Below are 21,064 nucleotides of genomic sequence, written 5' to 3' on the forward strand. Positions count from 1 at the left end.
AATCTGTTTATGTTGCTTGCAGAGCGGCAGACCGTGGCGAGGAGGTGAAGGAGAAAAAAAACCCTCTACCGGTGATTAATGTCTTAATATCTTTAGATATGGTGTGGTTTTGGTTTTTGATATTCGCCCCCGACGACGCATTTAGGTCGCGTCTCAGACGCTTGAGCAATATTGAAGTGTGCGTTGCTGTTCGGAGGTCATCACTTCATTTTGTAATAAATCGGCCCGAGTGGGGAGGACCGTCGACTCCACGCCGACCGGGTTCTCCCTTTTTGTTGTTTGAAATCCAAAGCACATTGTAGTGAGAACGTAAAAGGTGTAGAAGAAGAACTAATGTAAATGTGAGATGTATTACGTCATCAAAAACAGGACTTATTGAATATGAAAAGATGCCAGCTATTGTGTTGAAATGGTTTTAACCGTCGGTCGAGGCTCATCCAAAGAGACTGTCCGACTTCGGCCTACGTCAAGCCGTGACCTTTGACCTGTGGGGGAGGGACACAGCATTAGCCGTCATTACTTCAGACACTAAAAGCATCAATCGAGGCCCTGGACCTGCAGGATCCACGGCTCCCTGGAGTCACACAACAGCCCATAATGCCATTGTGTTGCACAGTTAACGTTGAATTGCAGAAGTATCATATTTGTAAAATCATGAGAAAATTATTAAGATTTATCGGTGCTTGATTCTTGTTTTTTAAATTTTTTTAATTGTTGGATTGGATTATTAACAGGAAGTTACACGTTTTTTTAATCGTCAGAATCAAATGTTGCATGTTCCAAAAGATTCTCGTGATGCTCGATAACGTGTGATTGTTTCATTCAGTCAAACTTTGGAGGATTTCACTTCTTTTATTAGTGAATGTAGGAACAAGGAAATAAATATTAATATATAAATGCACAATATATGTTTAAAAAAAATAGAATAATAACAGTGGAAAGATGTAAACAAACACACAAACAACGGTGTGACAGTGTTATGTTTGAGTGATTTATAACAATTTATTAGATTGATATATTTAGATTATATTTTTCTACATCTTCATTACATCCAAATGAGGTCTCCTATCAATTAATTTAATTATCAATAATTCTGATAATTATTTTCTCCCTCAATCGATTCATTTGTATTCCTCTAAGAAAATTTTGATTATTTCACATTTTTTCTCAACAGATCAAAACCCAAAGATATTAATTTAAAGTGACATTCAAATTGCCAATTTTAGAGATATTTTTACTTGGAAAGTGACTCAAACGATCTATTATCAAATTATTATTATTGTTGATTAATTATTTGTTGATCAGCTAATCGATTAATCAACAAATGGCTTCAGCTCTAATCCAATCCCCCATGCGTCGTTGATTTCGACCGCTTTTCTCACCGACGCGAAGCGTATGTATATTTACCCATGTCGGCTTCCATACCTTCACGTGATTGGCTGTTCTTCTAGGCATCTGATTGGCCACCGCAGACGATGTGCGTTTTCAACCTGCATAATACGGAAGTGACAGCTGGATGGGGTTGTAACCTTTATACTTCAATGATTTGATTCGTATATCATCACAATGAAGGGACTCACCAGTTAACGAAGCCACGTTTACGTCTTTCTTTAACCGACACATAAAACCCAACGGACGCTCTCGACAAACTATTTCGACTAACGAGGCTCAGACCTAGAAACTAGCGATGGACTTTTCGCTTTTCATAAGTGTGTTTTGTGCAAGTTTTCCGGTGTCTTTAGCAGCGCGGCCGCCTCACGTCGTCTTCATCCTTGCGGATGACTTTGGTTGGAACGATGTCGGCTATCACAACTCTGAGATCATCACCCCGAACCTGGACAAGCTGTCGGCAGGAGGAGTCCGGCTGGAGAACTACTACGTCCAGCCCCTGTGCACACCGTCCAGGAACCAGCTCATGACCGGGAGGTACCAGGTGAGGACCGGTGTTGCACCCCAACTGGTTACCTTGAGCGTATATGTACACTTTGAAACATGTTTAGCGATGCTTGTTCGCAACACTTTTGCCACACAATACCGACGCATTTTGACAACTAATTGACTTGTTCAGCCATGCTTTTATAAATAATATTCAGACTATCATAACACAAAAATTGTATTGATAAACTTTATTTATATATTCCACGAGTTTAGCAAATGCTTCACAGACCTCAAATCTGAAAATAAGCCGTCCAATTGCAAATCATGTTATCAGAATCAATTAATAACTTAGCGACATTAGTATAAATGGAAAAAGTGGCAGACACTGGACTTCTGCTGTCCAGCATGTTTTCTTTCACTGTCTATCTTGGCCGTTGTGTTAGATTTTTGTTTTGACGGCTGTGAATAATTTGTGTGATATGTAAATATAGTTATTATTTTTGTATTATGGTATGCAAGTCTGAATATTATTTATAAAAGCATCGCTGAATATGTTTGGAAGCTTTAATATCCGCCCGAGGCAACTAGTTGTTTCAAATCCCTGACACCAAACAGTTCCCTGGACACGAGATGTGACATTAAGAATAGCTTTTTAAATGTCTTATACTTTTGTGTTTACTGGTGGTGCAATCAGAAGCACCAGCGATGATGAACTGGACATCATCTTTTTTGCTCGACAGAGATCGAATCCAGGTCGTTGCGATCTTTCATAAAAATACATTCCTACATGTGTTTCGTCATGTGTGACGTGGTGCTTACTTGCACAACTGTAAATACATGTGACATGTGGCTTCAAGAGCTCCAGCAATATGTTCTACATTGTTTTGTAGATAGAACATTACTAGTATTCCATTCTTCCTGTTGCTCAGTGTTCGCAATGTTTCTAATTTATTTTCACAGTACCATCGTCATTGTATACTCGTCACGAAAGTCAATTAGTTGTTGTCAAAATGCGTCGGTATTGTGTGGCAAAAGTGTTGCGAACAAGCATCGCTAAACATGTTTCAAAGTGTACATATCCGCTCAAGGTAACCAGTTGTCTCAGATCCCTTCGACCAAACTGTTCCCATGAAAAAATAAGAAATGTGACTTAATGGATCAATATATAAATTACTTGAGCTGAAACTAATATCTGGTGGTGCAGTGCACAGACTGCGCATCTTTGAGTGCAGTCTCCTTTTGCGTGAAAGAGATCGAAACCAGGTCGGGCGATCTTTTTATTTTTATTTTTTCTAAAATGTATTTCTTCATCCGTGGCTGTGATGCACTGTTCACTTATACAATCGTAATCGCCGAAATGGATATGAAAGGTGGCTTGAAGATCTCCAGCAATATGTTTGTGAATGTGTGACGAATCTGGTGCGCGAGACAGAGCCCCGCTGCAGATGTTAAGAGAACACAACGCGCAGGGAAACCAGTAGGTTTGAAAACCAGTAGGGGTGTAACACCGCACCTTGCTGCCTGCTTCACCCTATTTCTAGGGTTGGTCACATCGCCCTGCACGGCGTGTGACACTGATCTTTGAGCAGGTGTGAACAGTACTCATTGTGCAGTAACTGTCTTATCTGATGTTTCTGGATTATTATTCCTCCTGCATTAATGTGTGTGTTGAAAAACTGCTTTAATCTACATGAATGCATCTTCTTTGCAAAGATGCATTTTTTTCCAGCTCCTCCTTTTTTTATAACAGGTGTATTTATTGAACAAAGTATGAGGATTTTCTCAACACAAAAGGAAACCCTTCAGTTGATACAGTATTAGTAACTAAACCTGTCAGACGAATGTAAACCTGTCAGAGCGGACATACTGGAGAACCTACAATTTGGTCCTTGTTTGAACACGAAGCAAATCATGTCACATTCAAGGAGCCTCCTCCTTGCTTTGGGCACTTTTAGAAGAACAACAATTTAATTTAAACAACGGTGGAAAAAAGAAGAAAAGGACAAAGTCCTTATTTGGAAACTTCTCTCTGCATCACTCCCCCGCTGCTTCCCCTTTTTGCTTTTCTTACATGTTCCGTTGTGGTATTTTCAACACAAGGACTACATATTTCCTAACTATGTCAAATGTTGTATTAACCTCCTCAGATCCACACGGGCATGCAGCATCAGATCATCTGGCCCTGTCAGCCCTACTGTGTGCCTCTGGAGGAGAAACTGCTGCCTCAGCGCATGAAGGAGGCGGGCTACGACACACACATGGTGGGCAAGTGGCACCTGGGCATGTACAAGAAGGAGTGTCTGCCCACGCGCCGCGGCTTCGACACATACTTTGGTATATTTCATTAATAACAGACACTGATGCAACTATGGGGGCCGTTGTATTTCTAACGTTACTAAGATGAATACTGTGTGCACCAGGCTACCTGTCGGGCAGCGAGGATTACTTCACTCATGTCTCCTGCACTCGCATCGCGGCTCTGAACATGACTCGCTGTGCGTTGGACCTGCGGGACGGAGAGGAGGTCGCCACGGGATACCAAGGAGTTTATTCCACTGAGATGTTCAGCGAGAGGGCAACCGGAATTATTGAAAAACACAACCCTGATAAGGTGACGCACATACATACACACACACATGCAGGCATACATGGATGCATACATACACACACACATGCAGGCATACACTACCGTTCAAAAGTTTGGGGTCACTTAGAAATGTCTTTATTTTTCAAAGAAAAGCACTGTTTTTTTCAATAAAGATAACATTAATCAAAAATACGCTCTCTACATTGTTAATGTGGTAAATGACTATTCTAGGTGGAAACGTCTGGTTTCTTATGAAATATCTCCATAGGTGTATAGAGGCCCATTTCCATCAACTATCACTCCAGTGTTCTAATGGTACATTTGTGTTTTCTAATCGCCTTAGAAGACTAATGTCTGATTAGAAAACCCTTGTGCAATTATGCTAGCACAGCTGAAAACAGTTATGCTGGTGATATAAGCTATACAACTGGCCTTCCTTTGAGCTTGAAGTTTGAAGAACAAAATTAATACTTCAAATATTAATCATTATTTCTAACCTTGTCAATGTCTTGACTATATTTTCTATTCAATTTTCAATTCATTTGATAAATAAAAGTGAGTTTTCATGGAAGACACGAAATTGGATGACCCCAAACTTTTGAACGGTAGTGTACATGGATGCATACATAGACACACGCACGCACACAGTCAATTCTAATTTCAGTCATCTAATGATCTTTGCCACCTAGAAAGAGGTTACAGACGTGGACCTTAGAGAACTTATTTCACCTTATTATTTCTCTATATATGTCACATTTAAATATACTCACTCTGATGTAATATATACTGATTTTCATATTAAGTGTTTTTTTGCTGTGAAACATTCAAGACATTTGTGTACTTTGCCATTTTGTAGCATTAAGAAAAGATTAGTTACAAGTCGACTGACGTCAATACAACTGCAACAGGCCGACGCGGTTCAAGGCCAACTGGCGAACGTAGAGGAGCGTTTAGCAGCTAGACAGATGTGTCCCTCAGGAGTTGGTGGAGACCAGAAAATGAGCTAAAAGAGAGAATATTGGACTCAGATTGTCAGAAGCAAGACTCTTAATGAAGCATTATGTTGCACTTTAACTGTCTGCAAAGAAATGTATTAATTAACGTACAAAACAACCACTTGTCCTCCTGATTATTGCTGTACATTTCACTGATAACATGACTGTACTTTTAGGTAAGCAGGATTTTGAATAGAGAACTTGTGAGAGAGTCTAGCCAGTCTGTCTGATGTGGCGACGCATTCCGACTGTCGGGCGAGTCTTCACGTGCCGTTCTCTTCCGTCTCGCAGCCGCTCTTCCTCTACGTGGCGCTGCAAGCCGTCCACAGTCCCCTGCAGGTGCCCGAGCGCTACCTGGCCCCCTACGGTTTCATCGAAGACCCCCAGCGCAGGCTGTACGCCGGCATGGTGTCCGCCATGGACGAGGCGGTGGGCAACATCACTCGGTCTTTGCAGGAGCGGGGCCTTTGGGACGACACGGTCCTGGTGTTCTCGACGGGTACGTGTTCGTACCGAGGAACAGATCATCCTCTGTGGAAACGTTTAGTTCTTTTAAAGATGGAAGCAAATGCTGCACATCACCGACGCACCGGATCATCTTACTGCATCAGAGTTCACCTCTGACATTTCAGTTTTATTTACACATAAATAGGATAATCAGGTGGACGCCTCCTGGGAATGCGAATATACTTTCCGCTGCTTTTATTGTCCGTCTCTGTCTAACTCTTTTTTTTTTTTAAATAGTGTGCCAGAATAGAAACTAAAGTAGTGAGTGCTCAGCAAAGAGCCAATTACATTTGATGTCCACAGACTCCAAACCACATCTACTCTTTGTGCGCCAATGCCAACTCTCCAAAGGTTGAGAGGAGTTCAGGCGACGGGCTTATTGAGTTAACGCATCAAATGGATTGATTATACATGTTATTACACAAGAGGGGGGGTGCATGTAAACGGATATCCTTCCACGTTTGGTGTTTGCAAATGAAAAGGAAAGAGATCCTGTAATCCACCAACTGTCCACTAGGGAGCAGTGTTTTGCTCCTGGTCACGGTGCATGTGGACATTTAACGGACGCTTTCATTGGCTTCCACACACACCACGCAGTCCGGTTGACTCTTGAAACGATCATTTTTGACCTTTTAATGGCGAACACACCGGTGAATACGTTAAAGAGGAGCGATGATCCCAACATGCGCCTGCTCGGGCGCATTCCAATGGATCACGTCTGAAGTAGGTAACTCCCTTTGAGGATTATTGTTAGTTCTTTTTTTTTTAAGGGTAATTAGAAGACAGGAACAATGCTGTGAAAGCAAAGTGCAACGGTTTTTTTCCTCCCCTCCTTCTTTCTCTTCATGCCTGCGGTAGGTGGCCTGTTTCATTGTTCCCCTTCCACACATTGGAGTGGAAGGACTCAGCCGACCATGTGCCGGGCAGACACCGAGGGGGAAAAACCCCCCTCCAAATCCTTCCTCCTACCTTCTGTGTCAATGTGATGCACGGATGTTATGTCATACACAGGATAGAGTTCCAAAACGCATAAACATCCCGTCGTCGGCTCTATCAACGGCTTTTATTCGTCATATCTACAAGTCATGTTCAAGCTGTTGTTATTGGGCCACGTGTGTCAGGCTCGACGGGAAAGGATTGAGCTCTAACCTTGAAGTTCCTTCGTGATGAAACTTTCTGCCTCACCGGGACTTTACTGTAAGTAAATTAGGCGAAAGAGCTTGAGGGGAAACTGGAGGGAGAGAGGGAGGGAGGGAGAGAAGGAGAGAGAGAATCGGCCTCAAGGGAGCCGGAGCAGCTTGAAAAGGCATTCAGAGAGCAGACGGTCGTTTCCAGAACAGTTCGTGAATCGGCACGGACTACTTCCTGGACTCTCATTGCACGGGGAGCCCCGCCTGGATGTGATTGGTCAAGTGTGTTAATACTGGACAGGCTCATTGGGTTGATGACAGTGGTCAACGGCTCTGTTGATTCAGACTGAAATCTCTCAACAACGTGTCCATTGATTACCATTAAATATTATACAGACGTGTTTCACATTCATGTCCCACAGAGGATGGCTCTTAATGACTTTGGTGATCCTCCGACTTTTCCTCCAGCGCCACCTCGAGGATCAGGTGTGTCGGCTCCACAATCACCTCACCGCCATCGGGTCAACATTTATATTTGATACCGTCGAAACTCAGTCTTACCTCTACTTTTGTTTTTTCTTTTACCCCAGACTTTGTTCTGCGCGTGGTGTTCTCTCCACAAACTCGGTGGAAATTACTACTTTCCGATTTGTTAATTTATCATTTCAACTTTTTTTCTGGATAACATATTTTGGGGAAAAAACTAAATGAAAAGCCATATTGCCACTCTGCTCTTAATACTGCATATACACGTTTGGGTTAGGCTCTCCTTGAGCATTTCACTGGATCTCATTTTCATGATTTGATTGTTATAGTATTTAGTCACTTATTTATATATATGTTTTTATCTCCTTGCGTCTTGACATTTCGTCCCCCCCAGATAACGGCGGTCAGACGCTGAGCGGCGGCAGCAACTGGCCTCTGCGAGGGAGGAAGTGGTCTCTGTGGGAAGGCGGGATCCGGGGAGTCGGCTTCGTCGCCAGCCCGCTGCTGAAGCGACCCGGGACCGTCTGCCGGGAACTCATCCACGTCTCCGATTGGTTGCCGACCCTCGTCGGCCTGGCAGGAGGGTGCAACTCCTCGAGGCCGCTGGACGGGTTCAACGTGTGGAACGCAATCAGGTGAGCTGAGCTGTGTGTGAGAGAGTTTGTGTGTGTGAGAGAGAGTTTGTGTGTGTGAGAATTGGCAGGTCAGAGTTTACCAGTGTGAGCGATACCGTGTTCTTAACGTTTGACAGCCTGCTCCCCCCCCCACACACCTTGTGATCTCCCTCTGCCCGTCTCCCTGACCCCACGTCTTTTTTCCTTGTCGGAGCCCCAGCTCCTTCAATAAGCCCTTTGTTACTGGGGCAATGGGAGCTCAAAGAGAAGGAAATTCCATCAGTCATTCTCACACAACTCTGCAGTCGTCTTCCCCTCCCCCCTCCCCTCTCTCCTCTCTCCATCCCCACCGAGCCAGCCTGCTATTGGATGAGCTCATTAGTTTAGCTGCCAATCCCTTCATCTGGCAGCACACCTGAGAAGTTGTAAAAAAAAAATTATAGGTAATATATATTTTAATTATTGCTTTTGAAGATCTTTTGCAAACTGTTTGCGACTCACCGCAGATGCACTTTTCACTTTCCCGTGTGCAGATCGTCACACAGGCCGTCGCCGACTGACACGTTATATTTGTAAACTTAAATGCGGACGCAACGAAAAGGAGGTGAAATTGAGGGCTGCAGCAGAAAATCAAGGCTCAGCCAGGACCGCTAACTACTACTTCCCGGCCTTCTCTGGGACTCGATTGGCCGACGCGCATCAGCTGACCGCCGGCTCGCTGCACCAGAATGCAAACTTTCTGCTTTTGTTTTTCCGCCGCTTTGCAGTTTTAATTTCTGTTTTTTATTTTTATTTTTATTGGCTCGACCTTGTAAAAGAAAAAAAAAGAAAAAGCAGCAAATGGAGAAAAAAAAAATAACGCCAGCAAATAAAAGGCCCGGACCAGTAGTTAGGCAGAAGATAGTTATTTTAGGTGTGTTATCACACACCGTGGTCACTGGGAGTGTGTATTCTCTGTGGTGGAGTGCGGTTAGAGCATATGAACAACAGCCAGCTGGTTTACATTTACAGATCCCAGTGGATTTTACGGTGCATGAGTCAGACTGTGTGTGTGTGTGTGTGTATCCATATGTTCTGCTTTTTTTTTTAATGTTACAGCAAAGGATTTGCCTCTCCCCGACTGGAGCTGCTGCACAACATCGACCCTCTGTATGTCGACATCGCTCAATGTAAGTTCCCGTGTTTCTCTGTAAGTCTGTACGCTCTGTGCATCCCAACATATACCATCGAATACCCCCCCCCCCCCCCGGAGGGTTTCATTTCAGGATTAGGACCCAGTTGGGGGTTTCCTGTCCTCCATCTGCTGCGTAAGAGCGCGTGAACAGTGGACATGTCCATCTGGTGGAGAGAGAGTTCTGACGTTTTGAAACGCGATCTCGTGAACTACAAACGTTGGCCGACACTCGCCGCAGAGATCCCACCGCTTCGCTGCCAACGGGCTGAGATCGCCTCACCCGGTCGTTTCATACCGATGCGGCTGCATGTCTTCTCTCCGGCAAACGGAAATGAGGAAAATCCTCCCAGTCGTCCATCACTTGCTTTCATAAAAACAATTTAAAAAAGTTTGGAGGAGCAGCAAAGCAACGTCCTGCTGTGGACGTGTCGGACATAAACTTAACCCTCCTGTTGCCTTAGGGTCAATTTGACCCCATTCAATGTTTAACCCTCCTGTTACCTTTATATTTACTGACATATTTTACTCTCGGGGTCAATTTGACCCCAGCAATTAAAACCTCCAGAAAATTATTAGAATTAATATTGTTTTCCAATTTTAAGTGTGAGGTACTTTATGTTTGTTTGTTGACTACCTAAATAGCCCTTTAAATATATAAAAAAGTCGATATTTACCTTCGCATTGAAAATGCCGGAAGGTTATGTTTTTGAGCGCTATTTTTATTTTGTTGTATTGTGTTTCGTAAAACTCAAAAAAGTATGAACAAGATCGTGTACAATTTGGTGGATGATTGTTTATTATCCGATTGAATTATTTTTTTATATTTTGGATCAATCAACAAGGTCAAGGTCAAGGTCAGTCATGGTCAGGTCATCTTTTTTTTTACATTTTTACATTTTTTTCCAATCCAATTGGCATGCAACTAATGCCAAAAATAATTCAATTCAAAATCCAATCTTATGCGCTATAATGAAAGAAGTGCCGTTCTGGATTCTTATATGTTTGACACAGTGAAAAACAGCCTGGGGTCAAATTGACCCCAAAGAATACCGACGTTAAACATTGAATGGGGTCAAATTGACCCGAAAGGTAACAGGAGGGTTAAAGCATCTGATTAAGTCCACGCTATATTTAGAATACTTTCACCACTTCAATTAGCTGCTAGACGGACCTTTCCAACGGGGAACTGAAGGCGTGATCGACATTCTCTCCAAAGACTCTCCACCAGTCTGCATTGGGAAAAAACAGCAGTTGGTTTGTGTTGTTGGGACTTTTGGAGTCTAACTGAAGTGGCGTCCACACGCTTTAGAAACACATCACCACCGTCACACCTTTCAGACGTGGGATGAGGCGTCCGGCGTTTGAACATCTCACTCGGCGCTCTCCTTCTTTCTTCATTCTTGACACAACGACTGGAGTGCTCTTTCATCTGGACGACAGACTTCAACACGTCTCGTCTTCCACGAGATAGTCCGAACATGTGTCCCGTTATTCCCGTATTTCTAAACATATATATATAACTAGAATGGGCACTGTTACTGTTATTATAGTGTGTTGTTTTGTACCTCTTGACTCGGAGAACCCTGCAAAAATAATTCCGATGTGTCTGGACTGCTGGTCTAGGCACAGATGGCAAATAAAAAACCTTAAACCTTAAACTCGGTAGAGCGCATACCTTCGCATACCACAAGATTGGGCATTGCATTATGAACATGTTGGCATTAGTTGCATGCCAATTGGATAAAAATTGACTGTGCAATGGTAAAAAGAAGATGTTGACCTTTTCTTGACCTTGACCTTTGACCCGATTGATCCCAATATCTAATCAAATGGTCCCCGGAGAGTAACCAATCATCCCACCAAATTTCATGTGATTCGGTTTAATACTTTTTGTGTTATGCGAGTAACACGCATACAAATAAATAAATAAATACACGGCGATCAAAACATAACCTTCCGCATTTTCAATGCGAAGGTAAAAACCAAACGATCGCAGTAGCGTGACTCTGAAAAAATCAAACTGGCTCAAATGTGTGCACAAGTAGAAGATGTTTCATTTGAATTCAAGACTGTTTACATTCAAATAAAAACTGCTTTTGATCGTCATCTAAATATTACCCTCACTGAAATTAACGTGCATTTACATTTCCCGAAGCTGCTGAGATTAAGGGACATCCACTGATCATAATCCAGACGCCATGTGAGGTTCCCCTCCAGCCGGGTTCCTCGTCAACTCTTCATCCATTCAAACCCTCGTCATAAACACGCGGTGCATTCATAAAGAGTCGCGATCGGTTATTTTGTGCCTTTCGTGTTTTTGAAGGGTGTCTGGGAGGAGTCTGAAGCTTCTCCAGTCGTTTGATAATCCGGTAATCTCTGAACCGCCGGTTTCAACTCGTGCAGCGATTCTCTGTCAATAAATCCTGTGCACCAGTGGGAGTCTTTTCCCAGCTCCCACTGGGAGGGAGGACTGGTCACCAGTCTGTCACAGGGCGGACTGATATAGATTTGCTCTTACGAGGCAATTGAGTTACGTGTTAGTCACCCGACTACGTACAACATTTCTTTAACGTACCAGTGAAAACTATTTGATAAAGTGTGTCGAGGTGATGGAAATCTCATGTGCCCTCCTCCTCTTCCCCCTCCTCCCGGTGTTCACGATGTCTGCAAATGTGTATCCCTTTGTTACCTTCGCATTGAAAATGCGGAAGGTTATGTTTTGATCGCCGTGTATTTATTTATTATTTATTTATTTATTTATTGTGCGCGTTATTCAAAAAAAAAAAAAAAATTGAACCGAATCGCATGAAATTGGTGGATGATTGGTTATTATCCACGGGACCCTTTTGGGATTTTATATCAAATCAATCAAGTCAGTCAAAGGTCAAAAAGGTCAACATCTTTTTTTACATTTACCGATACATTTGTGTCCAATTGCATGCAACTAATGCCAAATGTTCATAACTCAATGCCCAATCTTGTGGTATGTATGCGCCGGTTTCGCGGAAGGTTGTGTTGTTTTAATTCTCTCCCCCCCCTTCCTTCCTTCCATCGCGGCCCTCAAGTATCAAGAGGCTCATTGAGCCAGTATTCACAAACACGGCGGACATCGTGGATCCAATTAACTCAAGTCAGAGAAGACCGGGGGCCTAAGAATAGCTCGGCTTTACGTAACGTTCCCCCAATGATGAACACGCCGTGTGTTTGTTATGAGGGTTTGAAATCGGTTTGAGTGGATTGAGAGTTTACGAGGAACCCGGCCGGAGGGGAATCCTGCACGGTGTGTGTGTGTGTGTGTGTGTGTGTGTGTGTGTGTGTGTGTGTGTGTGTGTGTGTGTGTGTGTGTGTGTGTGTGTGTGTGTGTGTGTGTGTGTGTGTGTGTGTGTGTGTGTGTGTGTGTGTGTGTGTGTGTGTGTGTGTGTGTGTGTGTGTGTGTCCCCCATTAGGTGGTCCTGGTCTTGAAGCCACTATTTCTGACTTTGTGGTGAATGCTGCACCTTTTGGTTACACGTTTTAAAAATAGGAGGAGGAGGAGGATTTTTTTTGTTGCTGAAATGTTTCACAGATGTGCCGTAATGGGCACATCATGGCTCCTCATGAGAATAGATGCATACCGGTGTCGTCATCTCTGAACAGAGCAGTTCTTCTAAAGACTCTTCATTGCCGCTCAACACCGTACGCAGCGTTTGGTAATCGGTGTGCGACGATTTATGATTCATAATCTACGATCTGCCTAGCAACTGAATCACAGATTCAGGTCCAGGTTCCGTCTTGGCTTCAAGCCAGTGAGGGATCATGTTCCAATGCCATCTCCATTGTTGGCTGTGAGGTAACACAAACATGTGTAAGAACTGGTTTTGTACAGCGAGGGTCAATTTAACCTCTCCTCTTTTCTAAAGCGTTCATATATTTATTTGGGCCTCTTGGGTGCAGCGTAACAAGCTGTAACCACAACATCGGCATAGTATCTCTTTTTTAAAAAAGTCTTTATAAGGGCTGAATGGGAACATTGTTGATGACCGCCGTGAGACCAAAACATTATAAAGTTCCGGGCTATAAAAACAAAACAATGAGCTGAAATGTGTTAAAACGTTCCGTGGAGCGGATGTTTTGTTGTAAGACGAGCGACTCTTTTCACATTCCGTCTCAAACAACGTCAACAAGGACTGCTGGAAAAAGACCCAAATAGTTTTAAATGAATGCACTTTTTTACAATCCAATCATGGATTCATCAGATTTTCTGAAAGCAAGTTCTCCTCCAAGTTTACCGCGGGTCATTTCCATCCGATTCCTCCGCAGCGCTGCTGCTTTACAGGCGTCCATGTTTTATGTTCCCGTCTTTATTGTCCGCCTCCACAGTGACAACCGGCTCCTCCTGATGCATTCCAGGCCCAGATTCCTCTTTTCCTATTAACCCGGCCCCTCTTTGAGGACCCCGGCTTTCTCCCCCCGTTTTTTAAAATTCTTTATAGCTCATGAAAGAGCTTTGTCCCCCTTTTTTCTCTTTTTTTATACACGTCCTCCTTTTCAAGTCCACCGTTCTTTGCGCTCGCTGTGTGAGAAGAGGGATCCCGACGACTAAATGGGTCACAGAGGGGTCCCTGAACTCCTCGCGGAGAAACCCTGGACTTGGCCCAGGCCTTAAATCACCCCCACCGAACCTCCTCTGGTCTCTTCCCACTCCCCCCTCCCTCCCCCTCCCTGCCCACACACTTTGCCTCCCTCATTTTTTGTGTGGATTGTCCTGTGGATCCAGATGAGCGAGGCCTCAAAGCTTTGACGCCCTCATGCAAAGGAATGAATGTGAGGCGTGCTGGTGTTTGAGAGGCCCCCGATCTTAACCCTCCTGTTACCTTAACATTTACTAACATATTTTACCCTCGGGGTCAATTTGACCCCAGCATTTAAAACCTCCAGAAAATTATTAGAATTAATATTGTTTCCCAAGTTTAAGTGTGAGGTACTTTATGTTTGTTTGTTGACTACCTAAATAGCCCTTTAAATATATAAAAAAGTTGATATTTCTTATATGTTTGACACAGTGAAAAACAGCCTGGGGTCAAATTGACCCCAAAGAACACCGACGTTAAACATTGAATGGGGTCAAATTGACCCTAAAGGTAACAGGAGGGTTAAAGAAGCGAGTGGAAGAAGAGCTCGGAAATGAAAATCGAAGCCACTTGCTTGCGTAACACGACCAACCCTTTTCAACCAGCCTCCTCCGCACGTCTGGTTGGTTACACGAATCCGGTTCGGTCCGGGGCCTCGGCGTAGTCGGTGCATGTGTGAACAATTAGGATACCCACACGGCATTTTGCACAGTCGTCAGTGAAGAAATCGACGTGGAGGCTTCTGTCATGTGGTCGCAGAAAAACGCTGAGATCGGACATGTTTTAATCCTCCAGTGATGTCGCTGTGGTCGGGTCGACTTATAAAAAGCGAGTTGGCTTTGTGTGGGCGGGGATTTGTCTATATGCAGAGAATGTGGGTGGAATACTTGCTTTTGACAGCGTTGGGTCGTCGAGAATACTCTCAAATCTGTCTAATCGGGACCATATTGTCGGGGTCACGCGCAGCTTGAACCTGAGAACGCTCTCGAGGCTTTTTTTTTTTTTTTTTTTTTGGAGAAAGGTGTGCGCTCTGCTGGGAGACATTTTCCCGTAAGAGCAGGAGCAGCTGGAGGCTGCAGACGTTCCTCTCAAAGATAAATGCTTTTGCTTTCTGAAAGTGGTGAATTGGTGCCAGTTTGATCGTTTTCATACCGCTTAAATCTGCCCAACGGCAGTAATGGCAAATTATTCATTGTGCTTGGCCGAGATGAAGAGACCGGTGCACCGTCGACCACGTTGCCACCAGATTTGTCAAATTCCTCCGGCCCTAAAAGTTCCACATGTTTTTTTTTCGTTGAGGAAATTCATACGTGCAATAATTTCTGTTCTCTTAAGGAAATGATTACTTTGAAGTGCTCAATTCCTGCTGTTTTTTAAAGATTTTTTTCTTCTTTTTAAAAGCACAAAAAGAGGGCTTTTCTTATTGCCGTATTTATTTTGACACCTTCACTTGATTCCCAGGTATGCGCAGCCACTTGGAGCCAGTCTACCAACTGGTGTGGTTTACATAGCCGTCCACAGAGTTTTAATATCGGCCTAATCGGCGTTTTCTAGTGCTGTGCGTGTTGTTGGAGAGAAGATGACCTCCGTGATCCGCTCCTGTCCTCTCGCGCTCCGCAGGTCCTGGCAAGCGGAGTCGGCGTACTTCGGCTCAGGCGGTCGACGGACGCCTCCGGCCCGACGGCGGCTTCAATGTGTCCATTCACGCCGCCATCCGATCCACCCACTGGAAGCTGCTGACTGGCTACCCGGGTCAGTGTCCTCCGCCTCCCTCTAGGCCGTGTTTAGTCTCAGCGGAAAATGAAATGCACAGAAGTCCATTTACTTGTTATCTCTGAAGTAACACCACAACGGTTTCATTAGCAAAATGTACTTCAAGTTACTGGGAGGAACCGGTTATGAGGCCGTTTCCACTGAGCAATAAAATTGGCTATTTATTGGCGGAGCTAGTTTGACCTACTTTATATAGTTAGTTAAGTTCAGTGATAATCTAAGGGTTGTGAGATGATTAATGGGGTAGGATAGAAGACTAAAGACATTTTTTTTAATCAACTTTTTATCCCATAACGTAGGGCACCAAGTCCTGAGGGGGCACCAAAAAATAGACAACTAAAAAAATCCTCATAGTTATAATAATTATAATGCCATTATTATTTCAGTATAGAAATATTAGGCACCTTTTAGACATGTATATCACAAAACAGGCAGAACAAGAGATATATTTATAAAAGTGGTTATAAAATGGTAACGAAGGAGTTATGCTTAGGGCACCGACATGGCTAGCAGCGGCACTGATAGTGGATATATACACAATATTAATTTCAAATATTCTTTAAATACAATACAAATATAATTTAAGTGAACTATTGGCATGAATATTTGCAAACACAGTCATGTACTTATATTGTGCCAAGTATACTTTAAGTTGTTCCAATTTAGCAACAAAGAAAATACTTGACACACTTCAAATATTACTTAAATACTATTTAATCACAACTTAAATTTATTAAGTACAAAATGAGTTGATCCAAAATAACACACTTTAAGTATACTTATAATTGGTAGGGCTTCAATAAATATGAGAAGTATATTTAAACTTATCATATTTATTTTTCACCTGAGTACTTTTACCTTTTTCACCTCAAACAATGATTCTGAGCCTTTCCCTCCGCCATGCAGCGCATTGAATGAAAGCACTAAAGTACACACCACCTACCTGCCACTGAGCTCCTCTTCCTTCATGGTCCTCCTGCAGGTTGTGACGTTTGGTTCCCGCGGCCCGGCCACAACGAGTCCGACGGCCCGCGGGATCCTCTGAAGCCCGTGATGCTGTTTAACATCGAAAAGGATCCGCAGGAGAGGGACGAAGTGTCCGCCTCCTTCCCCGGCATCGTGGATAACCTCCTCAGCCGGCTCCACCAGCACCAGAGGAGCGCTCAGCCGATCAACTTCCCCGACGAGGACCCCCGGTGTGATCCGGGCCCCTCTGGAGCCTGGGGACCCTGGGCTTGAGCGGCGGTGAGGGCGTGAAGGTGGATGCACTTGGCGGGTATCGCGGGGACATTTGTTTTACTCTGTTGACGACATGAAGACGGATCACAGCGGTCTAAAATCGCTGATTCTGTTGGGGGTTTTTTAATCCGAATTTTTATACACGGGCGACTAGAGCGTCCCGGCTCTGAGATGCTTTCCGAGGTTTAGTCGAAGCGAATGCGTAAACGGCGTCAGCTACACATGTTGCTGATCAGTAAAGACTATCTCCCCCCCCCCCCCCCATCGGTGCTTCAGGTATTTACACTTCATTTATCTACAGTTGACAAGCCACAGGCTCCTTTGCATGTGGTGTCAAACTTGTTTTTAAACCTGGGAGAAATGGTATAAGGTATATTTTTTTAGGTGCTTTTTAAGGATCGTGCGGGAGAGAGCAAAACGTGAGCTGCGTTCAAGAGAATGCAGACGCTCGTAACGTTTTTTTATATTTTTGATTTCGATGCGTAACTTGTCTTCAGACTCCACGCAGCGGCGCAGCGTTGTAGCATCTTTTAGCTCGTTGTTTCGGTTGAGTCCCACAGCTCTCATCTGTGTACGTCCCGTCAGCAGCAGGAACCTTTTTAAAGTAAACAAGCTCTGAGAAACAAACAATCCTTCTTTCCCCCCGTCACCAAATAGCAGACGACCAAAGCTTGTATCTTCAAAGATATATATTTTTTATATTTTGTCTTCTTGAAATGAAATGACAAATAAAAAAATAAAAAGTTTAAATCCACTTTTTCGCTGGAAGTTTGGGGAAATATTAAATATGGACATCCATTAGATCATGAAAATATCTTTTTAAATATGTAACCAGTAAATATGTAATCGTGCTCCTAACTGCTGGAAGTGTAAATATGCAACTGTTTGCAAACATGATCTTTTATGAGTTGATAATATATAAATGTTTTCGTATTTCCCCTAAAAATATGAATGCAGGGTTAAAATATGTTGCTTTGATTGAACTGCGCTGTACTTTTGGTTTTTTTTAATGAATTGTTTACATCACGCTATTCGTAAGTGCTACTTGTCAAGGCTCAAGATGTGTTGCCGAATGTGTGTGTTTTGTCTGGTGAAAAAAAAACATAATAAACAAGAGGTGAGAATGAGTTAAAAGGTTGAGCGTTATGATTCTGGACGCTAACGACACGCTCTTTCTTCAGGGGTCTTAGTTCCCGTCCAGTTGTTCACGAGTCGGCGCATTTCTAGTTTTAGAGTTTGGAAATGTGAGGAAAAAGAAAATCTGATGCTTCCAAAAGGGATAATCTGCATATTTAAAATGTAAGCAGGAGAAACTCATTTCCTTAATACAGCCACGCTCTTTGACCTTTGACCTCCACTGGCGGCAGCTTGCAGACCACCACAGGAAATGGGCGGCGCTGTTCTCACGTGGGCTGTGACCCTTAACCTGTCATGGGTGTTGATTGGCGGCTGAGTGGGGAGGCAAACAACAACAACAACAATGCAGCTTAGTGTGGAGAACAGCAAGATGTCACATACTCTCGTTTCCTTTTATAAATGTGTGTTTCTTTGAGAGATTGTGAGACATATCGCCATGAAAGACAAAAGTTGTTGGTTTTTATTGTTTAATTTTGTTTCATAAAGACTGGAAACGGCTAGCTTGAAACTGAATGAAAAATACTTTTAGTTCATCCACTATATGTTGATATGAAACATGCAGGTAAGCCTTTCCCGTTCTACAGAGCCATGCTAGCTGTTTCCCCCTATTCCCACTCTTTATGCTAAGCTAATTTAGCATCGTCCTCGACAGATAGGTGTGTTATCTCTCGCTTTCAGCTGCATCACATGTGATTAAACTTAATTTTAGTATGTAAACATTAAATTGATTTGCATACAAACAAAAACAATTATTAAAGTTACTTAATCCATTCTAGTAAACTGAACCCCAATGGGTTTAGTTGGAATTTTTTTAAATATAATTGAGTTAACACTAATCAAAATCGTTGAGCAGAAAATATAAATATAATTAGGCTGAAATTAGTTGAAAATAATAAGTACAATCAACTTAAAAAATATGTCTGGATTTAGATGATTTTATTTCGTGCAATCACTTCCCTAAAAAAAATTGCGTAATTCCAACATAACATTTTTTTCAGTGCACGGTCTTTGATTTGCTCGGTTGTCTTGGTGACATCATCCATAAAAACCTTAACATTTTGGATTTTTGTGTGTGAAGGTGACAAACTCGACCCAGATGGAACTTTGATGGCTAATTATTGAGCGTTTCTTTGAGATTTTAGGTCGTATTTCACTGAATTATTGAATTGGTAACGGTCGCCTCCATATGGGCTGCCACTAATGTGCCTCCATTTTTAAAAACTACTTTTTATATCCCCTTGCTTTAAAAAAAATCTGGTTTCTAATTTTGAGTGTTTGATCTAAAGTGTCTACGTGCTTTAAAACAAACAAACAAAAGAAACCCGCCAATTTATACCAAAGCGACCGTTAAATGGAATTTTTAATCTGTGTTTTTGGTTACGGCCGACTGTCAGAACACCACATGGTGATTTTATGTTTCTGAGAAAGCGCTTCTTTCATCGCTGAGGCTACAAATTTGTCTCTCGCTTGTTCCGTTCGTTGACTCCACAATCCAGACTCTGCTCTTGAAGATGATGGGATGGCTCTAATTAGACGCTGCTGCCGCTCGCCATTCATCTCAAAGAACCGAAAGAAAAACAGAGGCCTGCGAGTTTCAGTCTACATACCACTTTTTCACTTCTCATCCCCCCCGTTTGTGGTGGACCGCCCCTCCCGACGAGCTCTCCCGTCTTGTCATTACGAGTGTCGCGGCTCGTCTCCTCCTCGCGCCGCTTCCAAAGTGGTTTCGGTGTGTCTTTCACACTTAATCCTGCACTTTGCCTCGGCCCTGTGAAGTCGGCCTCGCGGAGTGACAAACGCACTCCGCTTTGCCTCTGCTGAGTCAACACATGGGACCCCCCCCCCACACACACACACCCCCCATCCCGACTCTTCACTTTAAAAAAAATGTTTTTTCAGCTGTGACGGAGCTAAATGTGTGATGCCCCTGAAAGATATGACAGATATGACAACAGATGTTATGATGGTGAACACATGGGAGAGAGAGACACATGTTTTAAAAAAATAAAACGGCTGCCACCCTGGATTCCCCTTCGGTACGTCCACCCTGAGACACCGGAGTGAGGTGGGACTGGAATTCCAAACCAGATTGTGTCTTCGCTGCCTGTGAAAACAGATTAAAATCATATGTGCGGGAAGGAATGTGAACCTTGAGCCTCGGAGGGGGGAAATCCAACAGCTCGTCACACCTAACAAAGAAAAACAGCTCCTCGCGGTGCTGGACAGACCACCAAAAATACTAGATCACATCCAAGGAGGCGATATTAGACAGGAAACCCTTAAAGTGTTAGAAAGTGCAACTTATCACACTTCCTCAAGCATGTTGTCACTTAAGAGTAATTACAGATGGAAAAAGTTTGAGAAGATTCAAGCTCAACTCCTCCTCTCCTGTTACCTTTAGGGTCAATTTGACCCCATTCAATGTTTAATGTCGGTGATCTTTGGGGTCAATTTGACCCCAGGCTGTTTTTCACTGTCAAACATATAAGAAATATCTACTTTTTTATATATTTAAAGGGCTATTTAGGTAGTCAACAAACAAACATAAAGTACCTCACACTTAAACTTGGGAAACAATATTAATTCTAATAATTTTCTGGAGGTTTTAATTGCTGGGGTCAAGTTGACCCCGAGGATAAATTATGTTAGTAAATGTGAAGGTAACAGGAGGGTTAAGTGTGGGCTCGGTAAACTTCCCCTTTCTTCTCCTCAAACAGGCGAGGGGGTGGGGGGGCAACACTTTAGATTAAATCCAGCAAAATACAATGTAAACATTTCATTCAATACCAATGAGATACTTAGCTGAGGGGAAAGAAGTACAGGGAATATATATGTAACAACGTTTTAATTACTCCTTAAACTTTAAAAAAAAATCATTAAATAGGTACAAGGTATGAACTGGGAAATATATCTATCATTCCTTTATGTAATCGT

The 21,064-nt window shown here is 43.1% G+C and overlaps 1 protein-coding gene across 1 annotated transcript; it reads left to right on the plus strand.

Annotated features, from left to right (window-relative positions):
• Nucleotides 1-1,551: 1,551 nt before the first annotated feature.
• arsb (arylsulfatase B) lies at nucleotides 1,552-18,120 on the plus strand. Its single transcript, XM_056433257.1, has 8 exons — nucleotides 1,552-1,933; nucleotides 4,026-4,212; nucleotides 4,299-4,489; nucleotides 5,752-5,959; nucleotides 7,978-8,218; nucleotides 9,296-9,366; nucleotides 15,602-15,733; nucleotides 16,737-18,120. Exons 1-8 carry the CDS (start codon nucleotides 1,688-1,690, stop codon nucleotides 16,991-16,993), a joined length of 1,533 nt encoding a protein of 510 aa, XP_056289232.1. The 5' UTR covers nucleotides 1,552-1,687; the 3' UTR covers nucleotides 16,994-18,120.
• Nucleotides 18,121-21,064: the final 2,944 nt, after the last annotated feature.

Source organism: Pseudoliparis swirei, chromosome 15 (assembly GCF_029220125.1).
Source record: "Pseudoliparis swirei isolate HS2019 ecotype Mariana Trench chromosome 15, NWPU_hadal_v1, whole genome shotgun sequence".
Taxonomy (NCBI): domain Eukaryota; kingdom Metazoa; phylum Chordata; class Actinopteri; order Perciformes; family Liparidae; genus Pseudoliparis; species Pseudoliparis swirei.

What these genes read in the sequence shown, in the direction of transcription:
- arsb (XM_056433257.1), top strand. Translation starts at nt 1,688, where the DNA reads ATGGACTTTTCGCTTTTCATAAGTGTGTTTTGTGCAAGTTTTCCGGTG. An exon ending in TCATGACCGGGAGGTACCAG is followed by an intron (nt 1,934 to 4,025) that starts GTGAGGACCGGT and finishes TAACCTCCTCAG; the next exon opens with ATCCACACGGGCATGCAGCA. An exon ending in GTATGTCGACATCGCTCAAT is followed by an intron (nt 9,367 to 15,601) that starts GTAAGTTCCCGT and finishes CGCGCTCCGCAG; the next exon opens with GTCCTGGCAAGCGGAGTCGG.